Source organism: Phialemonium atrogriseum, assembly GCF_030411735.1.
Source record: "Phialemonium atrogriseum strain 8032-3 unplaced genomic scaffold QBC33scaffold_6, whole genome shotgun sequence".
Lineage (NCBI taxonomy): Eukaryota > Fungi > Ascomycota > Sordariomycetes > Cephalothecales > Cephalothecaceae > Phialemonium > Phialemonium atrogriseum.
In genome coordinates, this window is record NW_026848143.1 from 412,113 (window position 1) to 436,213 (window position 24,101).

Below are 24,101 nucleotides of genomic sequence, written 5' to 3' on the forward strand. Positions count from 1 at the left end.
ATGGTCGCCTACTCTCCCGTCCTCGACGACCCTCCATACACCCTCTTCGGAATTGTACGATTCTATCTGTGCATTCCCATTTTGATACCCGAGCATTTTCGACTTCAGCTAGGCATGGCATTAGGAGAAAGATTGCGCATTTAATATTTTTAATGGTTTTGGGGTCCTCAGTTTCGGTTTATAGTGATGGGTTTGGGTACGGTTCGGCGTCAGGCGGGTTTGGGGCATGATAGCGTTAGATGTATAGTTAATGAATATATGATGTCGCCTTGATTTTTCGACCAGAGCCCCCCAGCCTGCCAGGTATGCATGAGATGCATGAGATGTTCTGACCTGAGGGCTGTCACATGTGTGTATGTAATGGGTTGAGACAATAAATTACAGCCTGAGAAAAGAATTCATCTTCTAGGCCTCTGAAATCTCAGGGAGACTTGCACCTGTCTCGGACAGGAACAGGAACAGGAACAGGAACGTGGGTATAGGGGGTTGGCCTTATGAATATCGATGGTGTGGGTGTAGGATTTGCAGAGTCACGTGCACCCTTAACGATTTCCCGGTGGGTACCTATCCTTGACACCTTGATAGTCAGCCATGAAAATGAAATGAGTGCCTGTCTTGGCTCTAACTCTCATCACTATCTCTTGCAAAGTTGCAATTGCCATTGACACATGCGATGCAGCGTTTAAAGAGCAAAACATAGAGTGGTATGATTTATTTCCACGCCCGAGAAGTATTCTGAGATCTGGCACACGATGCAGGTACCTCTGGGAGCCGGAACGGCTTACCAGCCAGTGAGCAATGAGGAATACGACTTGGGATCGCCAGTCCCGCTGAATCACAAGCAGCCTGTGCGGCGACGTGCATTATGGACCTTTCTAGGTGCACTGGCCGGCTGCCTGGTGATCTGCTTGATTGTTGCCGGCTTCGGCCAGCGCTTCGGCCGCTCGGCAATGTCCGATTCGGACTGCCCGTGTCGACCCTCGGACGTCCCGCAGTACTTCCAGACGTCGCCACAGCTCTGGGCCGGTCCCACGACCACGGGGAAGGCGCCGTTCTTGGCCCAGACAGTCACGTTCGACCCGGCGGCCACCTACGTTCCCAACGAGCCGCTGCGCATGGCGATGCCGATAGAGGGCATGGGTTCCCAGGACGAGAGTATCTTCAAGTTGATGGGGTGTGTCTCTCGTGCCTGACGTTGCCATATGATTTCAAATGCTTACACCGCTCTCCGTGTAGCTACCTGTCCCCGTACTCGCCGGCCTCTGGTTTCGGAGTGGACGAGTACCCGTTACCTTCTGGTGCTGAGATTATCCAGGTCCAAGTGTGTGGCAAAAACTCTAGTCGTAGTCGTACACCAGTTAACCGTGGTCTAGATGCTGTCCCGACATGGGGCTCGCTATCCCACGGGCGGATCCAACGTGTACGATTTCGGCAAGAAGATTGCAGAATCTGCCGGGAAGTTCAAGGCCGAAGGCCCGTTGGCTTTTCTCAACGACTGGAAGTACCAACTAGGTGCCGAGATACTCGTTCCAAAGGGTAGGTAGCTCAACTGCATTGACGGACTCTGTTGGCTGACGATCTTTAATAGGCAGGCAAGAGCTGTATGACTCTGGTAGGATTTTGCTGTGGCTTGCTCGTATAGCGTCGCGGAGCTGACCTTCTCGCTAGGCGTTCTGCATTCATACATGTACTCCCAGCTATACAACCCAAACAGCAAGATTATAGTGCGCACGACGGTATGATGATATCTCTAGACTCCCTCTGCCTTGCTAGTTATGAGATGATGTGTAAATGTCTAATGCTCTCTTCATGTTATTATAGACCCAAGATCGCATGCTAAAGTCGGCCGAGAATTTTGTCGCTGGCTTCTTTGGCCTCTCATGGTAGGCGGAAGCAGCAGATCTCTGTCTAGAGGTATTGAGCTAACTAAGTTTGCAGGACGAACAACGCCACTATCGAGGTCATCATAGAGGAGAAGAGCTTCAACAACTCTCTAGCCGGCGAATTGAATTGCCCCAATTCTTCCAAATTCAGGCTTGGTTCTGCTGCCTCGGGCGTATGGATCGACATCTACCTCCAAAACGGTGCTTACCACTGACACCTTTCTGTCTTCAACGATACCGCACATAACATGTATTGACACAGTCACAGCTACTGCACGGCTTTCAAAACTCGTTGATGGGTTCGATTGGAAACTCCAGGACACCTACGCGGCTCAAATGATGTGCCCTTACGAGACGGTCGGTTGCGGTCATTGCTGGTCCCTCTATCTGCCATGCGCTCCTCGGCGACATTTAATACTAACAGGTATTATATAGGTTGCCTACGGCTTCAGTCGTTTCTGCGATCTATTCACGTATGAAGAATGGGTTGGGTTCGAATACTCCATTGACCTCAATTTCGCCGGAAATGATGGCTTCCAGTCCCCCTTTGGGGTGAGTCATCGACGGCGATCAGCTTCCAAGTTTCAACACCCTGACTGACTTAAATTTGCAGCGCGCCGTGGGCATCGGCTACCAGCAAGAAGTAATGGCCCGGCTCAAGAACCACACGCTGGGCTACTCAGGCTCCCAGATCAATGTCACCCTCGACAACAACACCGAGACCTTCCCGCTCAACCAGAGCCTCTACCTCGACTTCTCGCACGACACAAACATGATCGGAGTGCTAACCGCCTTCGGTCTGAAGCAGTTCTCCCAGCTGCTCCCCAACTCCACCCATCCTGGCCCGCACAACTTCACCGTGTCCCAGATGACCCCCTTCGGCGCGCGCCTAGACATCGAGATCATCCGCACGCCGCGGCCCCTCGCCGCCGACAGGTCGGGGTACCTGCCGGTGGGCGGGGAGACGCGGTACGTGCACTTCGTCCTGAACCAGCGGACCGTGCCGCTGGGCTGGAGCATCCCGGACTGCGACGCCAGCCGCCTCGACGGGTGGTGCGAGTTCGGTACCTTCGTCCGCGCCCAGGAGAAGATGCCGGCCGTGGCAAGGTACGACCACGCCTGTCACGGCGACTACGAGATGCCGTCTTACGGGGAGGTCATGGACGGCGCTCCGCCGTAGGTGTATTACCAGGAATTTTGGGCCATATTATAATATAAATTACGTTAGATCTTCATATGTTATGTATTCGTAGTCTTGGCCAAGTCTCGGTAGCCCAAATGGAAATCAAGGCCACACACTGGCCGATACCCAACCATGACGCGACAGCAGAAGGAGAGAAGCGGCTCACAAATGCGCCTTAGCAGCCCTCTCCAGCTCCCCGCTCAGCGCCCCCAAGTCTTTGCTAACCGACTCCCTACTGCCGAGGGTCATCACCGCCGCCCTCTGCGCCACATCCACCAGCCTCTCAACCCTCCCCCCCTTAGCAAGCCCCGCGACCAGCGCTCCCAGAAACGTATCCCCCACACCATTAACACTCACCGCATCACCACCACCCACCACCGGCGCCGCGAACAGCCGCATATACACGCCGCCCACGCACGGGTGGCCCGCCCTCCCCCTCCCGAGCACGAACCTCGCCTCGGCCGGGTCACGCAGGCGCGGGTCGTCGGGGCGGAGCAGCTGCGTGAGGAGCGCGCCGCGGCCGCCCATCTTGGCGACGACGATCGGCACGAACGGCAGCAGCTGCACCGACTGGGCGGGCACCCCCGCGTCGGCGGCCTCGCGGCCCGCGAGCCGCACGAAGGCGTCTCGCGCGCCCGTGGCGCCGAGGCCCATGGCGTCGACGACGGCGAACCACGACGGGTCATCCAGGTGCTCGCCGGCGCGGGCGGCCGCGTACATGGCCGACAGCTCGAGCTGGTTGGGGGTGGTGAGGTCGAGGGTGTGGTGCGGGAAGATGCCCAGTGGTCCCGGCGCCGGCCCCGTGTCGCCGGTATGGGCGGTGGTGGTAGTTGCGAACAGGCGCTCCGACTTGGCGGCGGAGACGGGCTCGAAGGCCACGTGGGCCCCGGCGGCGCGGCCGGCGGCCATCCAGGCGCGGATGTCGCGCGGGGACCAATTGGCGTCGACGACGAGCCAGCGGGGCCGGGCGGCGGTTACAGCGGGGGACCAGTGGTGGGCTGCGGACGGGGCGCCGGCGGTGAAGATGCCCATGTCGGCCATGGCGAGGACGAGGTCCTTGTCGGCGCCGTTGACGGCGACGTATTGCGCTGTTCGGGAACCCGGGTGCTCGTCGCCTAGCTGGCGGATGCAGGATGTGTCGAGACCGGACGAACGGATGGTCGAGAGGATGGTCGCACCGGCGCTGTGGGAGGTGGTGAGTCGGGGGAGGGGGTTGTAGAGCGGGTCTGACTTACATGTCACGGCCCACCATGCTGCAGAGTTTAACCTTTGAGTCTCCTCCGATCCGGTGTGCAGCCAATGCGACATTGTGGCCGACGCCTCCGACTGACTGCGTTATCGTTGCAGGATTGGAGGTGTGCAACGCCGGGGACAGTGATTTTGGATCTGCCCCTGAGCCGCTACCGGTGTAATCACAACTTAAATCTATAGCGACTGAACCGGCCATCAGAATATCCGCGGAATGGTCATGCTAAACAAGTTAGCTTGGGAACAAAACAATCATCGCGTCGGGGGCGCAGGAATCTTAATGTCGAGTTCAACCAGCAAAGGTTACGAGGAGCTATTATTACCTGCGGACTAGACCCTGAAACCTCCTCCTCATAGGCGTCTTTCCCCCCTAAATTGGCTTGACTAATCGAGCTGTGCCCGTTGTGTGTGAGAGATGCGCGTTTTATCTTGGATTTACGTCTCTCTTACATGGTCTTCCCGCCGGCTGGACTAGGAGACAGAAACTTGGAGAGCTCGACCGCAATCTTGGCCGCTCGAGCAACGTTCGCTTGCACCAGATGCTTGTTTGCGGGGACGCTACGACCCTCGGTGAGCTCCTTGATTCTCTTCAAGACGTAAGGAGTGTTCTCATTTCCCGAGAAGCCCTTCTCATCTGCTTCGCGAACCGCAAGGTTAATAGCAGCTTCCATCTCTGGCCTCGAGATGGCATGCTCTTGAGGGATGGGGTTGGCAAAGAGAAGCCCGGATTCCACTCCGAGCCGTTCTTGCGCGAATATAATGGCCGCAGCCTGGCTCTCATCTTGAACGACAGACGGGCTCTTTACGCCGCTATCTCTAGTCCAAAAGGCCGGGAAATCAACGCTCCCCGTCCGACCATCAGCAAAGGTGGACACCGCAACACCCTGGGTCTCGAGAAACTCGAGTGTTCGGGGAATGTCTAAGAATCCCTTGCAGCCGCTGCTGACAACGGCAACGCGGGTCCTACCTAGCTCTGTCAGGTCGGCCGAGACGTCCATCGAGTCTTGGCCGCCACGATGGACTCCGCCGAGGCCACCGGTACCAAATACGCGAATGCCAGCTAGGCGAGCCAGTATCATAGTCCCGGAAATAGTCGTGCCGCCGTGCATCTTCTGCCCGGTCAGGCCCTGCGGAGCAACACTTGTTTAGAGAGACGATCATGGCCGGCCTGGTTCTGGAACAAACAAAACAATGATGCACGCAATGAAACTCGTTCGATGTTACTCACCAGGCCGACCAGATATGCGAGGTCTCTCCTTGACGCTTTCTTAGCCCCTTCGTGGACCATGAGCTCTATTTCGGACGGCGCCAGGCCCACGGTCGGGACGCCATTGAGGATCCCGCAGACGGCAGGCACGGCTCCATGCCTCCTGACGATGGCCTCGAGGTCAAGATCGTTACCAAGGGCACCGTGGGTATAGATGGTGGACTCTAGCGCGACAACCGGCCTGTTGGTGGCAACAGCATCCAAGACCTCTTCGGAAACGTGGACGATCCCCCTCAGACCAGCCAGGCCGGGCGCGTCTTGTTTAGCAGAGCCGCCATAGCCACGGCAAGCTGTTTTGGCGGGCGTTTGAACGGCAAAGCATAAGCTCGACCGATCACAATTTAGCCTCGACGAGAGGTGGTGGCGTGCCCGGTTCAGCGAGGTGAGATGTTTGCACAAAGACACAGATCGCCAAGGCATCTTATGCCTGTGATCTTTATTTAGCTATGTGCCTGGGAAAGTGATCTCAATTGCCTAGGGAGATGTATTTTCAGCCAGGTCGATAGCTCGTCGTCCTTACTATGTAATTCACGTGACTGGTGACCCACAGCACCAATATGGGCTTCTAGAGATGCTAAAATGTGGTCCGTCCCCTGGGACCCGACCTTGCCTTTTTGGGTTATCTTGGCTCATCGGATCACCGGCCTGCGAGGCCGTTGACGACCCTGAAATCCTGGATGGCCGCAGATGGCAACATGGGGGACTTGGGCTAACCTGAAACTGGGCCTGCATCAACGCTGTCTGAAGCGGACTTCCTCCCAACGATGACAGCATCTTAACACGGCTGATATGGGCTCTGGCCCTGGTTGCAGACGTCAATCTTGGTAGAAAGGCCAATGCTTTTTCATGCCCCCCGGCGATCCATCATCCAAATGAGTCCCTCAGGGCATCACCTGCCAGGGTGCCAGGCTGGTAAATCGGCCATTCGGTTATCCGGACGCTAGAACGCATAACTTCGCAGGGGTGCATGGCAGGCTTCAGGCTTGCCACTCGTCGCCAAGCTCGCCAACAAAGCGAAGGGATCCCCAATCCCCGGTTACGACCGTTAGTGCGGCTCGTTAATATTAAAGGCATCTATCTTACAAGAGGCGAGCCGTCCGCCGTTTCCCTGTTTCCGGGAGTCCCCCCCAATGACGACGGTCCCGACTGTGCTGGCTAAATAGTTGACCCTCTCCCACACGGGAAGCAGTCTTGCCTCCCTCTCAGTCCCAAACTTCGATTCACGACCCGACCGTGGTGAGACATGAATTTTGGCTAAATGGCGTCCTCAAATTTCCCCACCACTGTGCTACTCCTGCTGTTTGTTGCGCGGGCTCTGGCTCTCAACTTCACCGTAGCGGGAGGGCAAATCTTCACCCCGGGGTTGGCCATTGTCGATGCTCCTCAACCCGGTACTCCCTTAGGCGGAGGTTAGTGTTTCTTCCTGTTACCAGGTCATTGTCTCTGTGGTGTTTGCGCGTGTGTGTAGCTAACACGCCTCTCCAAAGAAACCATCGAAGTCGCACTAGATGTGTCGACTAATGGCAGACTCCCGTTGCCGCCGTACGCCAACAACAGCCCGACCAAAATCCACAATATCACCATCTTCCTCTACAGCTACGATACCGGCAAGAACTTCACCATCACCAATGGCACGTCTACTGCGAACAATGCCAGCCTGGGCGACATCATGTTCTCGGAGCCAGGAAGCACCGTGAAGCACGTCAAGTGGATGTGGCCGGATTGCCTCGTTGGAGACGGCCAGCCTTCGACCGTGAACAGCGCCCGCGGCTCCTACAATGTAAGGAGACCTCTCAAGTGCGGATTTGTTTTTTTTTCTTTTTTTGGTCCTAACCCTATTATCCAGATTTCCATCCGCCAAAACTTCCGTCTGAATGGGGAGGACCATTATACCATCTTCGACCTGCCTATCTCAGTCACCAATAAGATTGAGTTCGATCTTCTCAGGCCATCCTGCGACTCCCTAAACAACCCACTACTCAGGCCGGCGGAAGTCAGCATAAGTGCCAACGACCTCCCTGTCATGTTCGCTCCCGGCGACTCGACGGTCATCCAGACGGGCAACTCGGGCTCTGGCGGAGACGGCCTCGGACCTTCCAAGCCTGAGGCGGGCCCTGGTCAAGGACTGGGTGGTGCTGGGACCTTAAGCTGGCGCAGCGGGGCCCACTGGATTTGCCTGCTCAGCATTGCTCTTGCTCTTGCTCTATGAGCAGGAAGACCATTGTGCACATGATACCCCCAGTGCGGCACCATTTGTACTAACACGCCATCTTGTGTCTAATTGTAGATATTTAATTTCTTAGATGTTGTGGTCGCTTGGAATAGTTGCTTTAATTGGGTAGAGAGGTGTTTGGGCAGATAGCCATTTCAGATGATACCACAAGCTCAGGGAGAGCTGCTAGTTTTCTTTTTAGAGGATACCAAATATTATTATAGAGTTCCTTCATAATCTAGCAGCCAGTTTCCATACCGCGTATCCCTCATCGTTGACAGACAATAATCATAGGAGACAGACGCCTACTCAAGGTAATCAAGGTTGAGTGCCAAAAAGGGGGAGGCCCTGTCCATCCTCCGCCCCTTTCGCCTCGACCATAATAGCCAGTATCTTTAGAATGAACTACCAAGGTCGAAGAGAATTAAATTGCGCGGGACGTGATACTGGTAGATACGGCAATAGAGGCCCGGGTTGCTCTTTGTCCATCGGCAGAGCCTCACGGCGAAGGCCGGTAAAGAGCAACGTCTGCCGCCTCTAGTCTCGCAGGCATTCTAAACCTCAGACTACGATCAACTTATGCAGAATTAGATGGTCTGAATAAGGGGAATAATGTTTCTCAAATCTACAATAACATTGTTTCGATATCGAGGAGTCATATCCGTACCGTATGTGTGTGTGGGTTAGGCACCCTCCTTGTCCACACGGGCATACAGACTGGCAAGTTGTTCCCAGTCAGCCTGTTAGAATACAGGATTCCAAGAGACGGTATTGTTACTCAAGTGTTGTCCTGGGGCTTCAGACTAGGGGACTAAAAGGCTGAACGAATTCAGGACCAGTGAAATCGACATTATTTTCATTCGTCATAGGAGGATGAGAGCTATTTAAGGGAGAAAGTCCGCCCCTTCTTTCACATTCATCTCCCAAGCATCCAGTGCATCTTAGCATCATCCCTCCAAGCAACCCAACCAGACCCAACTCGCTCCTGCGACACTCCCGCTCTAGAGCAAACACACGGTGAGGACATAGAAGACATCTCCAAACACAGACAGAAGGCCTCCGAGACCCCTAAGTCTCGAACCACCATCCACACACCCCCTTTCAACTCTCACCCCAGCTCCCCCCTCCCCTCTTCCCACCCAGAAAGAAGCATGCCCCGCCTCAACCCCGCCCACCCGGCAGCCAGCGCCCCCCAGCACGCAACCCGCAACGACGACCCCCACGGCGCCAACGACCCGGACGACCTGCCCGGCAAGCACGAGGGGCCGCAGCGCTCCTCGCCCCGGCGCGACGGTAAGTCTCGCTCTAAGGCCCTGCGGGCCTACCGGGCCAACAAGCGTGCCCTCGCGGATGCCTGGGAGCGCGGCCTGGACGGCTCTGACTGAGAGCGGCCTGGCTGGCTGGCTGGTTGGCTGGCGTCGTCTTCTCCGTCCAGTTCTCGCCACCCACCCCCCAACCCCCTTTTCCTTGGTTTTCGTCGACAAAGAAAACGGGGCTGTGAAGGAGGCGGTCGATGAGTCGCCCGCCTCCTGCCTGTTTGATGGTGTCGGGATCTTAGATTGTAAGAGATAGTCCAAAAACAGGGGGAGAGGTGGCAGGACTATGCCTTGTGCGGACAAAGCCTAGATAGACGAGATTGAATGAATCATAGGCTTCTCGGTTTCTGGATATGAGAAAATCGTTTGTCCCATAGCTGGCTGTTTCATCGTGTTTGTTGAGATATGACCTGTGTTTGCATCGTAGCCCCTGAAACTTTGGCCGACAAAGGAAGCCTGGTTTGAGTGGACGGCACGGTTCCACCCCGTAGCTTTCATTGCCCCCTGCTTGAGTGATCTCCCCAGACCGTGTGTTTATGCGACCCGATCTGAGTCGGTGGCTTTGGCTAGGCATCTACTAGGCATCCCACGTTTGTGTCCAGACCCAAACGATCAGGTAGCTGATGGACAACACCTGAGAATACCCAGATGCTACTCGGCATAGTCATGCCAGGTTCAGAAACGTCATCCCAAGAGCTGAGGAATCCGGATGACACAGGAGTGACCCTCGTCTGAGAGAACGGCTCTCCGCCATGGCCTAACAGACAATCTAGCTCTAAGAGCTCTGCTGGAGTCGTTCCCACTCCCCGGAATTCAACAACCCAAAGGAGCAAGCTCGACAATCAAGAAGACGAAGGCAAGCGGCCCTTCGACAGGCGGGCCGCGCGACGAACTGGGTGGCTCTTGATCGCAGCATCAGTATACTGGAGGTGATCGGCCATGCTCGATATCAACCGCAGCAGCTCGTCCTTGACGTCGTCCCGGGTGCCCAGCCCGTGCATGACCTGCGTCGACGGCGGGGCCGGCGCCAGCGGCAGTTCGACGGGCTCTCCCGGCTTGGTCTGGAGGCTGCGAGGATTCCGCGGGACCGCGCCGGCCGGGCCTTCCTGGGAAATCCCGCCCAGCTGGTACCCGGGCGCGAAATCGGGGGAGAGGCCGTCCGGGGCGTAGAGGGACGGCTGCCTGGGGTTCGGGGGCGTCCCCGCCCCGCCCGAGGTGTTTCTCTCGAGGTCGAAGGATCCCGAATCAACGCTAGATGCCGAGTTGGAGTGCGCCGTCGACGGTCGAGAAAAGTCTGAGAAGCCCCCCGGCTCGCTCGCGTCCAGGTCGATGAGGCTCACGGCCGAGAGTCGTTTCGGCTCGTCCTGGGATATAGTCAGCCCCTTGCGGCGGGGAGATTGCCCGCTATCGCCCGGAACGGGGAGCGGCTTCTCGGTGTCGGCCGAAGAAGGCGACATCATCGGGAAAGTCCAGTCCCGGGTTCGGCGGTTGGGGTCTGCGAGATCTTGCGAGTCGGTAGACAGGGGCCGGCTATACCGACGATGTCCCGTGACTGGTTCTATTGCCAGATGAGGGGCGCCAGTATCTGCAAACCGCGAAAGCCTGCTCCCGTCAAGGGACATGTCCAGATCTATTAGGGACTCTCGAAGATTCGCACCTTGCGAGCTGTTGCGGAGCGGCAGATCAGATACCGGTTCCGCGGTGGGGTTGTGGTTTTCCCTGCCATAGAAGGCCCGCGAGTTTTCGTCATAGTTGCTTATGGTGTTGGGGTCGAATATCTTTTCGAGCGGGCCTCTGAGAGGGTTAATCTGAGGGGGCGGCATCCGGCGACGCGGCTTTGGTTTTAGAGTTTCGGCTGGGAATCCGACTGTTGCCCCATAGGCAGCATAAACTGCTTGAAGGTCTGCATCATCGGGACCATTGCTGAATATGTTGGTATCGAACCTCCACTCATCCCTCAAGGCCGATGGATGATCGTCGGAGAGGTTTCTAGCACCGCCCGCGAAGAAGAGCGAGTTTCTGATCCCACCCTGAGACTCCCATAGTTTATAGGCCTTGACAAGTTGTGACAGAGACGCGGTCGGAAAGCGCCCGGCGGTGTCAGCGATGTAGGGATGCTTCTGGATGTCGCTAATAGAAGGGCGTTGCTTCGGATCCTCCACCATACAAAAAGCGACGAGATCCTTGAGCTGAGCAGAGTACTTGTCGCCTTCGAGTCGCGGACAGTGCTGCTTGAGTTGAGAGCCGAATGTTGAGATGTCTATGGCGGTAGTGACGTTTGGTGGAAATCCTGAGGCTACTTCATAGACCATAGAACCAAACGCCCAAATGTCGATCTCGGTACCATAGGAGGGGTCTGGGTCAAAGAGTTCGGGGGCCATCCAGTGCAGGGTCCCGGTGACAGTGGTTCTCTTGTCAATCTTAGTGTCCAGGACGCCCGCGACTCCGAAGTCGCAAAGCTGAACCCCACCATCATCAGTGATGAGCACGTTGGCACATTTGATGTCCCGATGGATGATTCCTTGCTTATGGACCCAGTAAATGGCCTCGGCAGTCTCCCGAAGGATGGGGATGATCCATTTCTCGGTGAGGCCCTCAGTTGGGCGCATCAAGGTTGCGACACTGCCACCAGCGCAGAACTCGGTGACGATCCACATGGACTGGCCAACGAGCTGGGTGTCAAGCACGTGGTTGATGTTCCTGGCACCGCTCTGGCCGAGCATCTTGATGGTGTTGACCTCCTTGAGTATTTCGTTGAAGGTATCGGCCAGGCGAGGGCTGGCACTATCGCTCTCCTCGATGTTGATGATCTTGACGGCAACGAGCTGATTGGGAGCACCACCGGTCCTGGTCGCTTTGTACACTCGCCCAAAGCTGCCTTTTCCAATGAGCTCCGTGAGGACGTATAGCGGCGGATCCTTGTTGGTCCTAGCACATTCTTCCAAAACGGAGGCTTGAGTCTTTCGAGCATCCTCGATTGCCTTCTGTCTCGTGACAGACTGACCAGGTTCCATCACTCGTAGGGTTGCCATGCTGATTACTGACTGAATAGGGGATGTTACCGAGCAAGCAGGTCCAGAAATCAATCAATCATATTCTCGAGTAAGAAGGCCGCTGGTCGCTCAACAACTGAGAATGGAAGGATATGAGATGGTAAAATGCTTAGACAAAAGGAGAAAACAACAACTGGACTCAATTGAATTTTCTCTGTCGCTTGATGGATTATGACCTTGCCAAATATCGAGACGGCACTCAACAAGTCTGGTGGCTGCTGCATGTCAATTCGCACATGCCTCCTTTGGCACTGGCCATGTCTGATATCTGGTTTCAAAGCGGGAACATGCAGGCGCAGGTCTGCGATTCCGGCTGAAAAGGGTGGATGGGCACACACCTTGGTAAGGTGTCTTTTTCTGCTAGCTGTCGATCGTGTACGAATAGGAGGCTAAGAAGCCCCTTTACTCTCTTTTCTTTATACTACTTCTGGGCTTATTCGGACTTATCCCAGTCCCTAACTATCTCAGTCCCCAACCCGGAGACTCAGGGTTGTCCGCGGAGGTGGAAAACGGGCAGGCAGGCGATTGCGGAGGAATCCGGTCTGAAAAGCCCCACCCCCGGGATCAGAATCCGACCCCAACTGGACCTGCATCTGCACCTCGGGTTCTGGCGGCACTCTAATTGCCCCTCCAAACAAGGTCCCTACATGTCCCTACGTGTGTACCTATTTATTGTTGGAAATAGCACCGCCAATCCCCCCTCCTCCCTCCCTCGCCCTTCCGCTTACTCCGGGGACTATGAACAACCCCACAGACATCCCCGCAGAGGAAAGAAAGCGCCTGGCAGACGACTCTCCACTCAATGAGCGCGAGGTCAAGAAGATAGTCCAGACCATTCAACAAGTTTCGTCTGCACCCGTCACCGTCACCACTGCCGATAAGTCTCCAGCCCAGCTCTCGGAACTTGACGAGGAGGGACAGGACGACGCATCGTATTACTGGGATGCGTCGACCATGGCTCCGCTCAACCCAGCTTCGGCGGTTAGTAGACTGAATCCCCCTTGCCTGTATAATTCGGTTGCATTAGACTGGGCCGATGGAGTGAAAATGATACGCCTTAAACTTGGTGCCTAAGCTCATGCAGCCTTAAACCGCAATTAAAATAATATGCTTATGAGAACCAAGGCCGCCATCGCCCGGCTCCGCGCTTTCAAACCGCCACCCTTCCCCCTGTGGGACCGCCTCCCCGTCAGCCGGAGAGCCGCCGTGCTGATGCTACTCTACGCGGACCGGAGGGGCGATCTGCGGGTGGTGATCACCATGCGTGCCGCGAGCCTGCGCAGCTTTTCCGGTACGCCGTTTGCCCCCGTTAATCACACGCAATATCCCATCCCAACCAGCCGGACTAACCAAGGGACGGAACCCAAACTCTAGGCCATGCGGCACTACCTGGCGGAAAAGCAGATACTCTAGATGAGACGCCCTGTACGTAAACCCCCTCCCAACCTCTTCCCCTATCCCTGTACTCAAGACCCTGGCAGACCAGATCGCCCGGCGCGAGGCGTGGGAGGAAATCGGCCTCCCGATGGACGACGCAAAGATCCCGGCGCCCTTCCGGATCGAGCACCTCTGCTACCTACCCTTCAACCTCGCCAAGACGGAGTTGGTAGTCCGCCCCTGCGTGGCCCTCCTACACACCACTAGCCCGCCGGTCCCCACGGGATCTATCACTGCGTCATCGCCATCGTCGCCGTCGTCGTCGTCGGCGGCGCCCACCACCACCGTGGAGGAGAGCCTGATCCCCCGCCTGGACGCCAGAGAGGTGGCGGCCGTCTTCTCGGCGCCCTTTCACAACTTCCTTTGCGCCAACGACGAACCCGACGGCGACGTTAACGGTGACGGAGCCGACCCGCAGCAGCAGCAGCAGGCACCACCAGCGCCGGCGACCGGCCGCTGGTACGAGGGCTCGTGGGTGCACTGGCACGAGCAGCCGTGGCGGCTGCACCACTTCTACGTGCCCGTCGACCGGCAGCGGGTGGCGCGGCCGAGGGTGCGCGAGGGCGGACTCGCGGCCCTCGACGAGGGGGAGGACGGTGGCGGCGGCGGCGGCGGCGATGGTGGCGGGGCCCAGAGTCAAGCCGGGGACAACGACGACGCGGTCGGCCGGTTCAAGGTCTGGGGCATGACGGCGCGGATCATCGTCGACGCCGCCACTGTTGCGTACGGCGAGGAGCCCGAGTTCGAGCACAACAGCCACTTTGGCGATGAGGCCATGATCGAGGGCCTGGATAGGATCGGTAGGCTTGGGGAGAAGAGGAAGGCTGGGAGTGAGCTGACGGGTGAGGATATGAGGAAGGCTAGCGAGGCTGCTAAGATGTAAGCCCGGATGGGGACTGAGGAGCAGTCCTTCAGCAGTCCTTCACGCGCGGCATTGGCATTTTGTATGTGTCTCGAGATAATCGGCTGGATAGACAGACAGTCCTACATACGCTAGAATAGATCGGCACAAGCCCAGATTCATCTTCACAACCCGCCATACCTTCTCATCACTCGGTCAGCGCCTTCAAATTTGATCACAGAGACTCGCGGTTCCACATGGCCTCGACCTCGCCGCAACATAACACGGATCGCGGGGCATCATCTTGCCCTCCCACGTTCGCGGCTCAGTGGCACGCGGTGTCCTTGGTCGCGGTAGTCCTCGCGCCGAAGATCAGGTAGCCAATTCCGGCTCCAACCGACACGGCAATCATGACCCAGCCATTATAAGTCATGAAGATCAACCTTTGTTCGGAGATTGGCGTCGGATGTTAGCGTCCTTCCAGGGGGGTGGAAAGAAGGGAAAGGGATAAGCCGGTGAGGAATACTAACATGATCATGAAAGCGTAGAAGTTCTGGATGCCATAGAGCACCGCCTTAATGACATGGGCCCTGCTCGTTCCGCCAACCCTATTTTGCCCTGCCCAGAGGAACGGTGTTGATTCAGTAACGGTCGCGGATGCTCGGGGGCGGAGAAGACCTTAGCTGCGGGTTCATGCACGGGAGCATACTAGGGAAGGTGGGGGCGGGGGATGGGGCCATGCAGAGGAGAGGAGGGAGCAGTTAGAAGTAGTACTTACGAGGAGCCGTCTCGGCCCGCCTGTTTACCCAGGCCTCGTAGCGCCGGATGCCCTCGCGGAGGGCCTCGTAGCCGGCGACAACGGCGATGACGGTGATGAGGGAGACGATCAGCGACAGAGTCGAGCTGACGCGCCACCACTCAAAGACAATGCAGAGATCCTTGGTGTTCCAGGTGAAGAGCATCTACGAATGGGTTCAGCCTGGGAACACTCGCAGAAGAGAAGGAAATAGAAAAGGGATCAAGGGCCCAAGGCTCACTCACGTTCATGTTGCACATGGGGCCGCCGCCGCCGTGGTCCATGTCGCCGTGACCCATGCGTGAATGATCCATATGCGAATGGTCCATGGCTCAGCTGTCAGTCAAGGGCGCAATTCGTCGAGGGCGAGTTTCGAATGAGGGGCGTTGGGTTTGGGAGCGTTATTGGTATCGTCGACTGCTCGGGGAAGGGGCAACTGGAACGGCAAAGGAGGAGTTGGGGTGAGGTTGGACGGAAATGTGCGGAACAAACGCCCTCAAACATGCGCGGTGCTGCAAGGCTGATGGGATGGAAGAGTCAATGCAACCCCTGTCTGGAGTTTGGGGTGGCTCGTTATAGAGACGCCCCCCGTGGAGATAGCTCTCTCACTACCCCGCGGGCGCGATAACGGAGTCATCATGAGGGGCAGTAAGAAATCGTCAGATGAATGTGAGAGTTAGACTTGATTTGCACCTAGGCATTTAGGACAACTATTTAATCCATCAAGGTGCCTAGTCCTTCGAGTTGTCCCCGATTTTAGAGTCATAGAGCACAGCAAGAGCTGGATCGGAAGCCTGACTCCCAAGATGCTCTCGAGTCCGGTCAACCTTCCCAAGTGGTGAGTGGGTACCTACCTATTCAGACAAACCTCTGAGCTGAGGCGAGTGCCTTCCTAACTGGCATGCCCTAGGCTGGAAGAGAATTCCCATCTCCTAAAGCCCCCAATCAACAACTATTGTGTCTACAATGAAGACTTTACAGTCATGGTAAGTTCCGTCGCCAGAATCAAAGAACTCGAGACGTTCCAAGCAGTGTTGACCTGCATTGCTCTCTAGATCGTGGGAGGGCCAAACGCCCGTACAGACTACCACATCAACCAGACTCCCGAGTGGTTCTACCAGTACAAGGGGGCCATGATGCTGAAAGTTGTCGATGAGGGCAACTTCAGAGACATCATCATTGGGGAAGGCGAGATGTTCCTGCTCCCCGGAAACACGCCACACAATCCAGTGCGCTTTGCAGACACCGTCGGCATTGTCCTCGAGCAGAGACGCCCGGAAGCCTCGGTAGACAGGATGAGATGGTACTGCCAAAATTGCAAAGAGGTCGTCCACGAGGCTGCCTTCCACTGCACCGACCTTGGCACGCAAATCAAGGCAGCAGTTGAAGACTTCAAATCCGACGAGGAGAAACGAACATGTAAAAACTGTGGCGAGTTGGCTGACTGGTGTCCAAAGCCGGGATCCATTCAGGACCCCAACAAGCAGTAATTCTAGCTCAAAGCAAGAGCTGGTGTATCTTGTCTATATATCTACAGCTATGTACTTTCTATGCAACATACAATTGAGTTGGCGGCCAGCATCTCAGCCCGACGTAGGAACCTGGACAGGGGCCGTACTCATGTCTCGCTGTATTCATAAGCACCCGTAGACTCCTCAACCCCGACCTCGATCTTGCCCTCCTCGATTTCTTTGCCATTGACCCTAATGCCAGCACGGAGGATGTCGCCAGGGACAACCGCCCCAACGCCCTTAGGCGTCCCTGACAGGACGATGTCGCCCGGCTCGAGAGTCATGACCTTGGAGATATCACTCAGGAGCCTCGGGATCCTGAAGAGCATCAGCTCGGTCGAATCCTGCTGACGGACCTCGTTGTTGACTGTCAGGTAGATCTCGGCATTGTGAGGATCCGGAAGAGCCAACTTCTCAATGACTTTGCTGATCGGGAGGAACGTGTCGAAGCCCTTTGCAATGTCCCAGGGGAGCCCCTTCTTCTTGGCCTCATTCTGGGCATTTCGGGCGGTCATGTCAATGCTGATGGCATAACCTAGGGAGCGATGCGGTTTAGAAGGCACTCTAGGAACGAGAGCGATGCAATGGCAGACGTACTCTCGATGGCAGCAAAGGCGGAGCTCTCGTCTTCGGCGTTCAGGTCTTTGACCTGCTTGCCGATGATGAGAGCCAGCTCGACTTCATAGTGAAGGTCAATTCCCTTGGGCCGGATGATAGGGCCTGCCCCTGGAAGCAGGATTGAGGATGGCGGCTTTAGAAAGAAAAATGGCTGCTTCGGCCTCTGGTTGTTCAACTCGGCAACATGGTCCCTAGATGAGCGCCGAGTCAGACCCGAACACAATACCGAGCCGAAGCCACTACTACTTCAGGGCTCTTATTCTGCCAATGTGGCTTGGAGAAAGGATATACGCACGCATAGTTGCGGCCAATGCACACGACTTTGCCTGGCTTCTTGATTGAGGCCATGGTTGCGAATCCTCTCCGTAGCAGAGACATCTTCGCCGGGAAGGAGGGTATTGCGTAGGGGTTTGTAAGGCCTGGTCGGGAAGAGGAGAAGTGCCTGAGCTCTGGCCAATCACGGCAACTTGGTCAGGAGTCCGGCTATCACTCAGCCTCCCCATCTCAGCTTCTCAGCGCCAAACGCGGTCAAATAGGGGTTCATTCATGTCGAGGCAATTTAGTCAACTGTCGATTGACCGGGTCTCTTACATATATTTCCTGCAGCTGTGAAATGTGTATCACAGCGCTGCTATACGGATGAGCAGGGGAGCGGAGAAGATCAGATTCAGATGAAACAATGGAAATTTGTTCCATCCGTTGAAACTAGGGCGGGATGAGGATTCCGATGATTCCCCATGAGAGCGAAAGCCACAACGCCCCTCCCCCCACCTGTGGGGATAAAAGCGGAAGTGGGGTGCTCCCACGGCGCTAAAATAGCGGGGTTTATGCCCTGCAGCCGTGCGTTTGGGCCACCTTTTAGCCTTAGCGCTTCGCCATTCTCACGCGACGCCTCCGCAACCGGTTTTTATTTGGCGCTCATGGCGATCTGATCCTTTTCAATGACACTTCTGACAGGACCTTCTCTTGCTTCTTTACGCATCCGACATTGCCCGTTGCGCCGCCTTAATCCTGCGAGACACTCGCCCTTGCGTGCGAAGCGCTTTTAATATCTAAACAGGCGAAATCCTTCGTCCACCCTAGAACAGGAACAACTTGCCTCCCGAACTCTAAGTCTTGAGCGAGCCGCCTCCTGTCTCTCTCTGTCGCCATCGCATTCCTCCTTGATCACCATTCCAGCAGTTATCATCTACCGCACCCACCACATCGCCAACGATGGAGAGCATCCAGCTCGCGCAGATGCTGGCAGATCTTAGTGATCTTAATGCTGCGGTAAGTCGCCGTTTCTTCTTAGGACGCTTGGCTGCTTGCAATGGTCTTGTCGCATCAGACTGGCGATGACCAAGGCAAACCTTAACCACTTCCAAACTGACACACACTTACAGCAAGAGGCCGAGGCAGCACTTGCCCTTGTGAATGCGAACAAGGCACTACCTCCCCCTCACGATGCATCCAAGCCTCTAGAGCAAGATCAACTGCACCACCAACGTCCTGCGTCGGCTTCGGCAATCATCTCGTGGACATCATCCTCTGCAAAGTTTGATAAATTCGGTCGGCGCATACTCACTCCCCCGATGACACGATCTAACTCCTCTATGGGTCCTATCTCGGGGACGTCGACCCCGCGCGGAGAATCTCAGGTCAGACTATATCCCCTCCCCGTTACTGCTGATACATATATGCTGAAATATTTCATGGGACAGGCCGAGGACGACGTCGCCCGGGCTACTTCGCTGATGCAGCTATACGAGATTCGAGCCCAGCTGAGGCAGCAAGACACCACGGGTCTCAACAGGGCTCGCGAGCGCATCAATGCCATCCAAGCTAGGCAGCACCAACAAATGGCACATACCCCTGAAAAGAGGGAAACCTCCGAAAGTTCCCAAACACGCTTCACCTACCCGAAGGCGCCCTAAATGGTCTTCACCACTATTCATTCCATCCTACCAGCGGTCCTACTCCTTATTGTTGGTATTGTGCAGGTGTTATGGTGGCCCTCAAGATTTGGCTTTAAGGTGTTGGGAGTTCAAAACAGTGCAAGTCTTTTTGATGGGAATACAAGGAGGCGTTTCGCGCTGAGATGGTTTAAGCAAGACACGGACGGAAGCATTGGGGCGTTAGGAAACATTGATTCCTGGTTATGGTTATATTCCCCTTTGTCTGCGTGGATTATTGTCGTGGTAATTTGCTCCTGTATAACTTCTTTGGGGTGGGGCTGAGGAATACGGACTCGTGTAGGTAGGTAGCTGTCCCAAATTTTTCTAGGGCAATTGTTATGAATCATGGACATAAAATTATTCCCACACCTCCTTGATGATCGACTTGGGATACCATCTATTCCAGGGCAGCCATGAGCCACAAGTACCCCCGTAGCTGATTTGATGACGAGGCGGCTGTTAATTGTGGAGCAAAGCTGGACGGCACTTGATCATGGAACTCTGAAGGGCAGCATCGACCAGCGCAATATATAGGTATTGCTATCTGAAATCAGCTCTGTCAGATACGTAGGTAGCCGTTGTGCTTCCTGATTGTAGACGTGTGAGACCTGCAAGTAGCCGTTAAAGAGACCTGTCCGATCAACGAGCCACTCCAGCGTTGATGTATACATAGTAATGCGCCATAGTCTGTGCGGCGACCCCACATAAATAGATCCCAATTCCCATGGAAGTTCCCATTCCCAAGCTCGGATTCTCGTCGCCCAACCCTCGACCAAATACTTTTATTATTCGCCGTGACAAACACTCCACCACTGACGCCCTGCTTTAGGCCTCCACAGAAATCATGGCTACAGGCGTCGATGCAAGGTTGCTCAAGTCGACCAAATTTCCTCCCGAGTTCAACCAGAAGGTTGACATGCAAAAGGTCAATCTTCAGGTCATGAAAAAGTAAGATTCAACGCGTTCTTGCTCGCCTCGCAGTGGTATCTCGGAGTGCTAACCTTGTATCCGCGTCGCTACAGATGGATAGCAGGCAAGGTCACTGACATCCTCGGAAATGAAGATGACGTCGTCATTGAGCTTGTTTTCAATCTGATTGAAGGGCCTCGACACGTAGGTCAACCCGCGACCCTGTGATGAGCCTCTTGCCCTTGTCCACTGTGCTAACTTTTAAACGTTCCTTTTAGCCCGATATCAAATCCCTCCAGATTCAGCTCACTGGATTTCTTGACAAGGACACGGCGTCGTTCTGTAAGGACCTCTGGAAGCTCCTTCTGAGTGCTCAGAACAGTCCCCAAGGTGTACCGAAGGAGTTGCTCGAGGCGAAGAAACTGGAACTAATCCAAGAGAAGGTATGTTGCCGGTCAACACCACGAATTGGAGATGATTTTATCTGACCAACTCTTACTGCAGCTCGAAGCCGACAAGGCGGCCGAGGAAGCTCGACAGCGACGTGATGAGTTCGAGCGCCGAGACCGCGGCCGGGGCGGGGGCGGGGGCGGACAGCGTGGCGGCCGAGGAGACTCCTGGCGCGGCGGCCGTGACGCGCGTGACGATCGGGATCGAGACTATGATAATCGCGGCCGAGGGAGCTTCGGCAGTGGCAGAGGTCGATCCCGTTCCCCACCCCGATATCGCAACCAGGGAGATCGCGGTCCTCCTCGAGGAGGCGGTGGGGATAGTTATGTACCGCGCGGAAGCCCGACATTAAGACGTGGGCGGCATGAAACCCGATTCCGGGACAATAGACGACGAAGATCCGCGACTCCGTCCCGATCTATCGACTCAGCGTCATCGCGATCACGTTCTCGAAGCTCAAGCGCGGTTAGCCGGCGATCTAACCATGCCCGTTCTCCGAGCCCAGCTCGACGACGCGCATCTCCATCTCCAGCTCGAGATCGCCGTACAAGACCTAGATCTCCATCACCAGCCTCGCGCCGAGGACGGCCGCGGTCTGTGTCCTCCGACCGTGCATCTCCGCCGCCTAAGCGTCGTAGATACTCCTCTTCTCGAAGTCGGTCGCCAGATCGCCGGCAGAAGTCGAGATCTTCGTCGTTATCGTCGAGCTCCTCAAGGCATTCGCGGCACTCGCGACCACTCTCACGCTCTCGCTCTCCGAGACGTAGCCGAGCAGGACGGACTAGCCGTGGGAGCAGGAGTGTTTCAACCAGCTACAGTAGCCGCCGGGGCGGAGATCGACGATCACTAACTCCTTCGTCTGTCAATAGCCCTGCCGCATCAACGCCGAGAAGTGAAAGTGGGGGACGTGGTCACCATCGAGAACGAGAGCGTGGTCAAGCTCGACGGCCTGACACTGAAGATGACCGGCTCGTCAACAAGATCTCTTCTAGTTCTCAAGTTTCACATTCCCGCGACGGTTCAGCTGATGTTTCCGGCATTGAAGACAGACCGCAATCTTCCCACGATAGATCATCCGCTTCCGATGCTCGGCAGGTTGGTCGGCCTTCCCAGGAGGAGGACGTAGCTCGGAGTAACTGACAGGCTGGCAGCCGAAGACCACCGAACAACAAGCCAACGAACTGCGAGAGAAAGAACTGCGGGAAAGAATCAAGAAGATGAGATCCTCGAAGAGCGATCCTAGCAATGTTGAGGCTAACCGTCGTTGAAGCTTTTGTAAGCTTTTGTAGCATCACCAGCGCCATTAGTGCTATCAGATTCAGAGGGCAGTGACCACTCGGGATAATCCGACGCGGTCAATTCATATCGGCATTGCGTTTCTTATTCTGGCGTGGAAGGGGCGGTTGTTTAACCTCGCCGAGATACCGCGGTTGCACCTAAGTAGAAGCCACGACATGGCTCTGTGCTTTTAGATATCATCCTCTCTTCTACTGCCCGAACCTGCTAGGGATTGCCTCAGCCATAAATGCATACTGTGCAGCGTGGTTGCCTCACATTGCAACCCGTATATACGGCCCATGTGAAGGAAGGCACAATCCCAAAGCCAACCCGTATATAAGGCCCATGTAAAGTACGGCACCATCCCAAAGCCAAAACTCCTTTTTTTCCTCTGTAGAACTCACAGATCTACAAGTTGCAACTCATCAGGATGCACCTGGAGATCGGAGACGCTCAAGCCTTCTGCCCAGCGATTGGCTGCCGTTCACATGTGGATCCACCGGGACTAGCCGCGCAGCAGCATGAACAATGGAGTGGAGCTACCCATCATACTCTTGCGCCACCACCCTGGTCGGAACTCCGGGCATCGACACATTCGACTACCAATCACGCCTTAAGGACCGTTCGGCCAGCAGCACCATCTCAGACTGGGACACCGACATCGACATGGCGGAAAACGCGACCCCGAAAGCTGCGGGCGTCGTCAACGGCGGCGACTCAGCTGCGGGGGTGCCATTCTACGAAAAACAGCGCCAGCACCTCAAGGAGCTCATCGCCAAGAAAAAGGCGCTGGACGCGAGGATCGTGAGCGAGACCATCCAACCCCTCTCTTACACACCCCCTCTGGTGTGAGGGGATCTTTTTGACAACGGGGCTAACGCGGACGCGACAGGCGGCGCAGGAGAACACAATCTACCAGAAAGAGACGGAGTACCTCGAGAGCACGCCGCTCGGCAACATCATCACCGGGTTCGACAACTACATCAAGGGCACCGGCGGCGCGGCGTCTCAGCGGCGGAAGACAGGCCTCACGGACGCGAATCGCGTCTTCTCGCGGAGCTCCATCTCGTACAATGCTAACGGCGTAAGTCGCTGTGCCGTTCCATTCCGCCTCTAGATTTTTCCCCCGAAAAAAAGAACCTGCTGCCCGACCTGCGCCTCTTAACCTCACCCCCCTCTTTTCCTCGCGATTCAGAGGGTAAAAGCCGCTGACACACAGCCCCTCCCTTCCAGGACGCGATGACCCCGGCCTCAGCAACCTCCACCCCCGCGGCCCCGACGCCGGTTTCGGGCTCATTCACGGGCGGCGGCCGGGACTCCACGGGAGCGCCGACGCCGACCTCAGCTACGGGCCCTGGCCCGGGCTCGGCTACGACGACGAAATCTGGCGCGCCGAAGAAGACTAAGAAGGCTGCTGCCGCTGCCGCCGCAGCAGCAGCAGCCGCAGCCGCAGCCGCGGAGGCAGAGGACAGTGAGACGGACACGCGAGATACGAAGAAGGCGAGGACGAACTTTGGGGCGGTTCGTAGGTGAGGAGGGATCAGAGGGATGGATGTGGGCGCGCGTCGGTTTGTTGGTTCTCTCTATCGATGGTTTTTGGTTTGTCGCCGGTTACGGTTGGGCGTATGTGGTTTTGGCGTTGGGGAGGACATGGTTAAAATATTATGTCTTGGGTCTTCGGATTTTTATGAAATCGACTGCCCGGAATCCGAGGAATACCTTTGTTCAAACTCCAGGTGTTTGGGGGGCGACTAAGTATCATGGATGGCATTGGCGCAAGGAGATATAGATTTTATGCCTGCTCGCGCGGGATGGTAGATCGGTTTACTCTGCCGTCTTTTCTTGCCGATCTCGTGGTTGTTACCAGTGCCACCCACTCTGCCTCCGAAGAGCTACTGTACATCCCAGCCCACTCCGTTCGGCGAGCCCCAGGGAAAACCAGTCTCCGCCTTGACAGGCTCTCAACCTCCGTGATCGACGTTGGAATCTTCTTCCAGTATGTCAACTAGATAGGGCCGAGAGGACCCTGTACCGCGAGACTGACAGATCCACCACGACTACCTGGCATGGTAACTACCTACCCATCTTGTGCTTTACCGTGGGCTGGAGGCTCGCGTGGCTTAGGCTTGGAAAAGAGTGGCCCCTTGGGCTTCCTCTTCGTG

General features: G+C 56.1%; 12 protein-coding genes across 12 annotated transcripts; 8 read left to right on the forward strand and 4 right to left on the reverse strand.

The window, feature by feature from the left end:
• Window positions 1-591: 591 nt before the first annotated feature.
• Window positions 592-3,498, forward strand: QBC33DRAFT_531029 (acid phosphatase). The gene is made up of 10 exons (XM_060427272.1): window positions 592-1,174; window positions 1,237-1,321; window positions 1,374-1,536; window positions 1,589-1,612; window positions 1,669-1,736; window positions 1,822-1,883; window positions 1,939-2,084; window positions 2,152-2,240; window positions 2,319-2,435; window positions 2,497-3,498. The coding sequence occupies exons 1-10, from the start codon at window positions 753-755 to the stop codon at window positions 3,061-3,063; spliced, it is 1,743 nt and encodes a 580-aa protein (XP_060285732.1). The 5' UTR covers window positions 592-752; the 3' UTR covers window positions 3,064-3,498.
• Window positions 3,229-6,278, reverse strand: QBC33DRAFT_576718 (Indigoidine synthase A like protein-domain-containing protein; the record flags this gene model as incomplete). The annotated part of the gene is made up of 6 exons (XM_060430929.1): window positions 3,229-4,249; window positions 4,302-4,537; window position 4,651; window positions 4,765-5,441; window positions 5,543-5,813; window positions 6,223-6,278. 6 exons carry the CDS (start codon window positions 6,276-6,278, stop codon window positions 3,229-3,231), a joined length of 2,262 nt encoding a protein of 753 aa, XP_060285733.1.
• A 319-nt stretch (window positions 6,279-6,597) lies between these two features.
• On the forward strand, window positions 6,598-8,124 carry QBC33DRAFT_324221 (uncharacterized protein). The gene is made up of 2 exons (XM_060423612.1): window positions 6,598-6,990; window positions 7,069-8,124. The coding sequence occupies exons 1-2, from the start codon at window positions 6,840-6,842 to the stop codon at window positions 7,788-7,790; spliced, it is 873 nt and encodes a 290-aa protein (XP_060285734.1). The 5' UTR covers window positions 6,598-6,839; the 3' UTR covers window positions 7,791-8,124.
• A 1,693-nt stretch (window positions 8,125-9,817) lies between these two features.
• QBC33DRAFT_324269 (STE/STE20/YSK protein kinase) lies at window positions 9,818-12,314 on the reverse strand. Its single transcript, XM_060423613.1, has one exon. It carries the CDS (start codon window positions 12,139-12,141, stop codon window positions 9,952-9,954), a length of 2,190 nt encoding a protein of 729 aa, XP_060285735.1. The 5' UTR covers window positions 12,142-12,314; the 3' UTR covers window positions 9,818-9,951.
• Window positions 12,315-12,773: 459 nt separating this feature from the next.
• QBC33DRAFT_531044 (peroxisomal peroxisomal coenzyme A diphosphatase 1) lies at window positions 12,774-14,628 on the forward strand. Its single transcript, XM_060427273.1, has 4 exons — window positions 12,774-13,143; window positions 13,288-13,453; window positions 13,537-13,587; window positions 13,644-14,628. Exons 1-4 carry the CDS (start codon window positions 12,901-12,903, stop codon window positions 14,480-14,482), a joined length of 1,299 nt encoding a protein of 432 aa, XP_060285736.1. The 5' UTR covers window positions 12,774-12,900; the 3' UTR covers window positions 14,483-14,628.
• On the reverse strand, window positions 14,517-15,749 carry QBC33DRAFT_531051 (Ctr copper transporter family-domain-containing protein). The gene is made up of 4 exons (XM_060427274.1): window positions 15,482-15,749; window positions 15,219-15,402; window positions 14,971-15,058; window positions 14,517-14,883 (listed from the first exon to the last, which is right to left on the reverse strand). The coding sequence occupies exons 1-4, from the start codon at window positions 15,563-15,565 to the stop codon at window positions 14,766-14,768; spliced, it is 474 nt and encodes a 157-aa protein (XP_060285737.1). The 5' UTR covers window positions 15,566-15,749; the 3' UTR covers window positions 14,517-14,765.
• Window positions 15,750-15,889: 140 nt separating this feature from the next.
• Window positions 15,890-16,829, forward strand: QBC33DRAFT_531053 (3-hydroxyanthranilic acid dioxygenase). Its single transcript, XM_060427275.1, has 3 exons — window positions 15,890-16,074; window positions 16,147-16,222; window positions 16,292-16,829. The coding sequence occupies exons 1-3, from the start codon at window positions 16,043-16,045 to the stop codon at window positions 16,724-16,726; spliced, it is 543 nt and encodes a 180-aa protein (XP_060285738.1). The 5' UTR covers window positions 15,890-16,042; the 3' UTR covers window positions 16,727-16,829.
• QBC33DRAFT_531061 (uncharacterized protein) lies at window positions 16,675-18,085 on the reverse strand. Its single transcript, XM_060427276.1, has 3 exons — window positions 17,661-18,085; window positions 17,345-17,556; window positions 16,675-17,282 (listed from the first exon to the last, which is right to left on the reverse strand). Exons 1-3 carry the CDS (start codon window positions 17,741-17,743, stop codon window positions 16,855-16,857), a joined length of 723 nt encoding a protein of 240 aa, XP_060285739.1. The 5' UTR covers window positions 17,744-18,085; the 3' UTR covers window positions 16,675-16,854.
• Window positions 18,086-18,477: 392 nt separating this feature from the next.
• Window positions 18,478-19,336, forward strand: QBC33DRAFT_324418 (uncharacterized protein). Its single transcript, XM_060423615.1, has 3 exons — window positions 18,478-18,637; window positions 18,751-19,005; window positions 19,069-19,336. Exons 1-3 carry the CDS (start codon window positions 18,581-18,583, stop codon window positions 19,279-19,281), a joined length of 525 nt encoding a protein of 174 aa, XP_060285740.1. The 5' UTR covers window positions 18,478-18,580; the 3' UTR covers window positions 19,282-19,336.
• QBC33DRAFT_531065 (uncharacterized protein) lies at window positions 19,024-19,601 on the forward strand. The gene has a single exon (XM_060427277.1). The coding sequence runs from the start codon at window positions 19,282-19,284 to the stop codon at window positions 19,582-19,584; it is 303 nt and encodes a 100-aa protein (XP_060285741.1). The 5' UTR covers window positions 19,024-19,281; the 3' UTR covers window positions 19,585-19,601.
• A 300-nt stretch (window positions 19,602-19,901) lies between these two features.
• On the forward strand, window positions 19,902-22,134 carry QBC33DRAFT_324358 (uncharacterized protein). The gene is made up of 4 exons (XM_060423614.1): window positions 19,902-20,250; window positions 20,325-20,415; window positions 20,490-20,654; window positions 20,716-22,134. Exons 1-4 carry the CDS (start codon window positions 20,147-20,149, stop codon window positions 21,799-21,801), a joined length of 1,446 nt encoding a protein of 481 aa, XP_060285742.1. The 5' UTR covers window positions 19,902-20,146; the 3' UTR covers window positions 21,802-22,134.
• QBC33DRAFT_324425 (NuA4-domain-containing protein) lies at window positions 22,102-23,586 on the forward strand. Its single transcript, XM_060423616.1, has 4 exons — window positions 22,102-22,291; window positions 22,355-22,743; window positions 22,832-23,023; window positions 23,173-23,586. Exons 2-4 carry the CDS (start codon window positions 22,468-22,470, stop codon window positions 23,470-23,472), a joined length of 768 nt encoding a protein of 255 aa, XP_060285743.1. The 5' UTR covers window positions 22,102-22,291; window positions 22,355-22,467; the 3' UTR covers window positions 23,473-23,586.
• The last annotated feature ends 515 nt before the right edge of the window (window positions 23,587-24,101 follow it).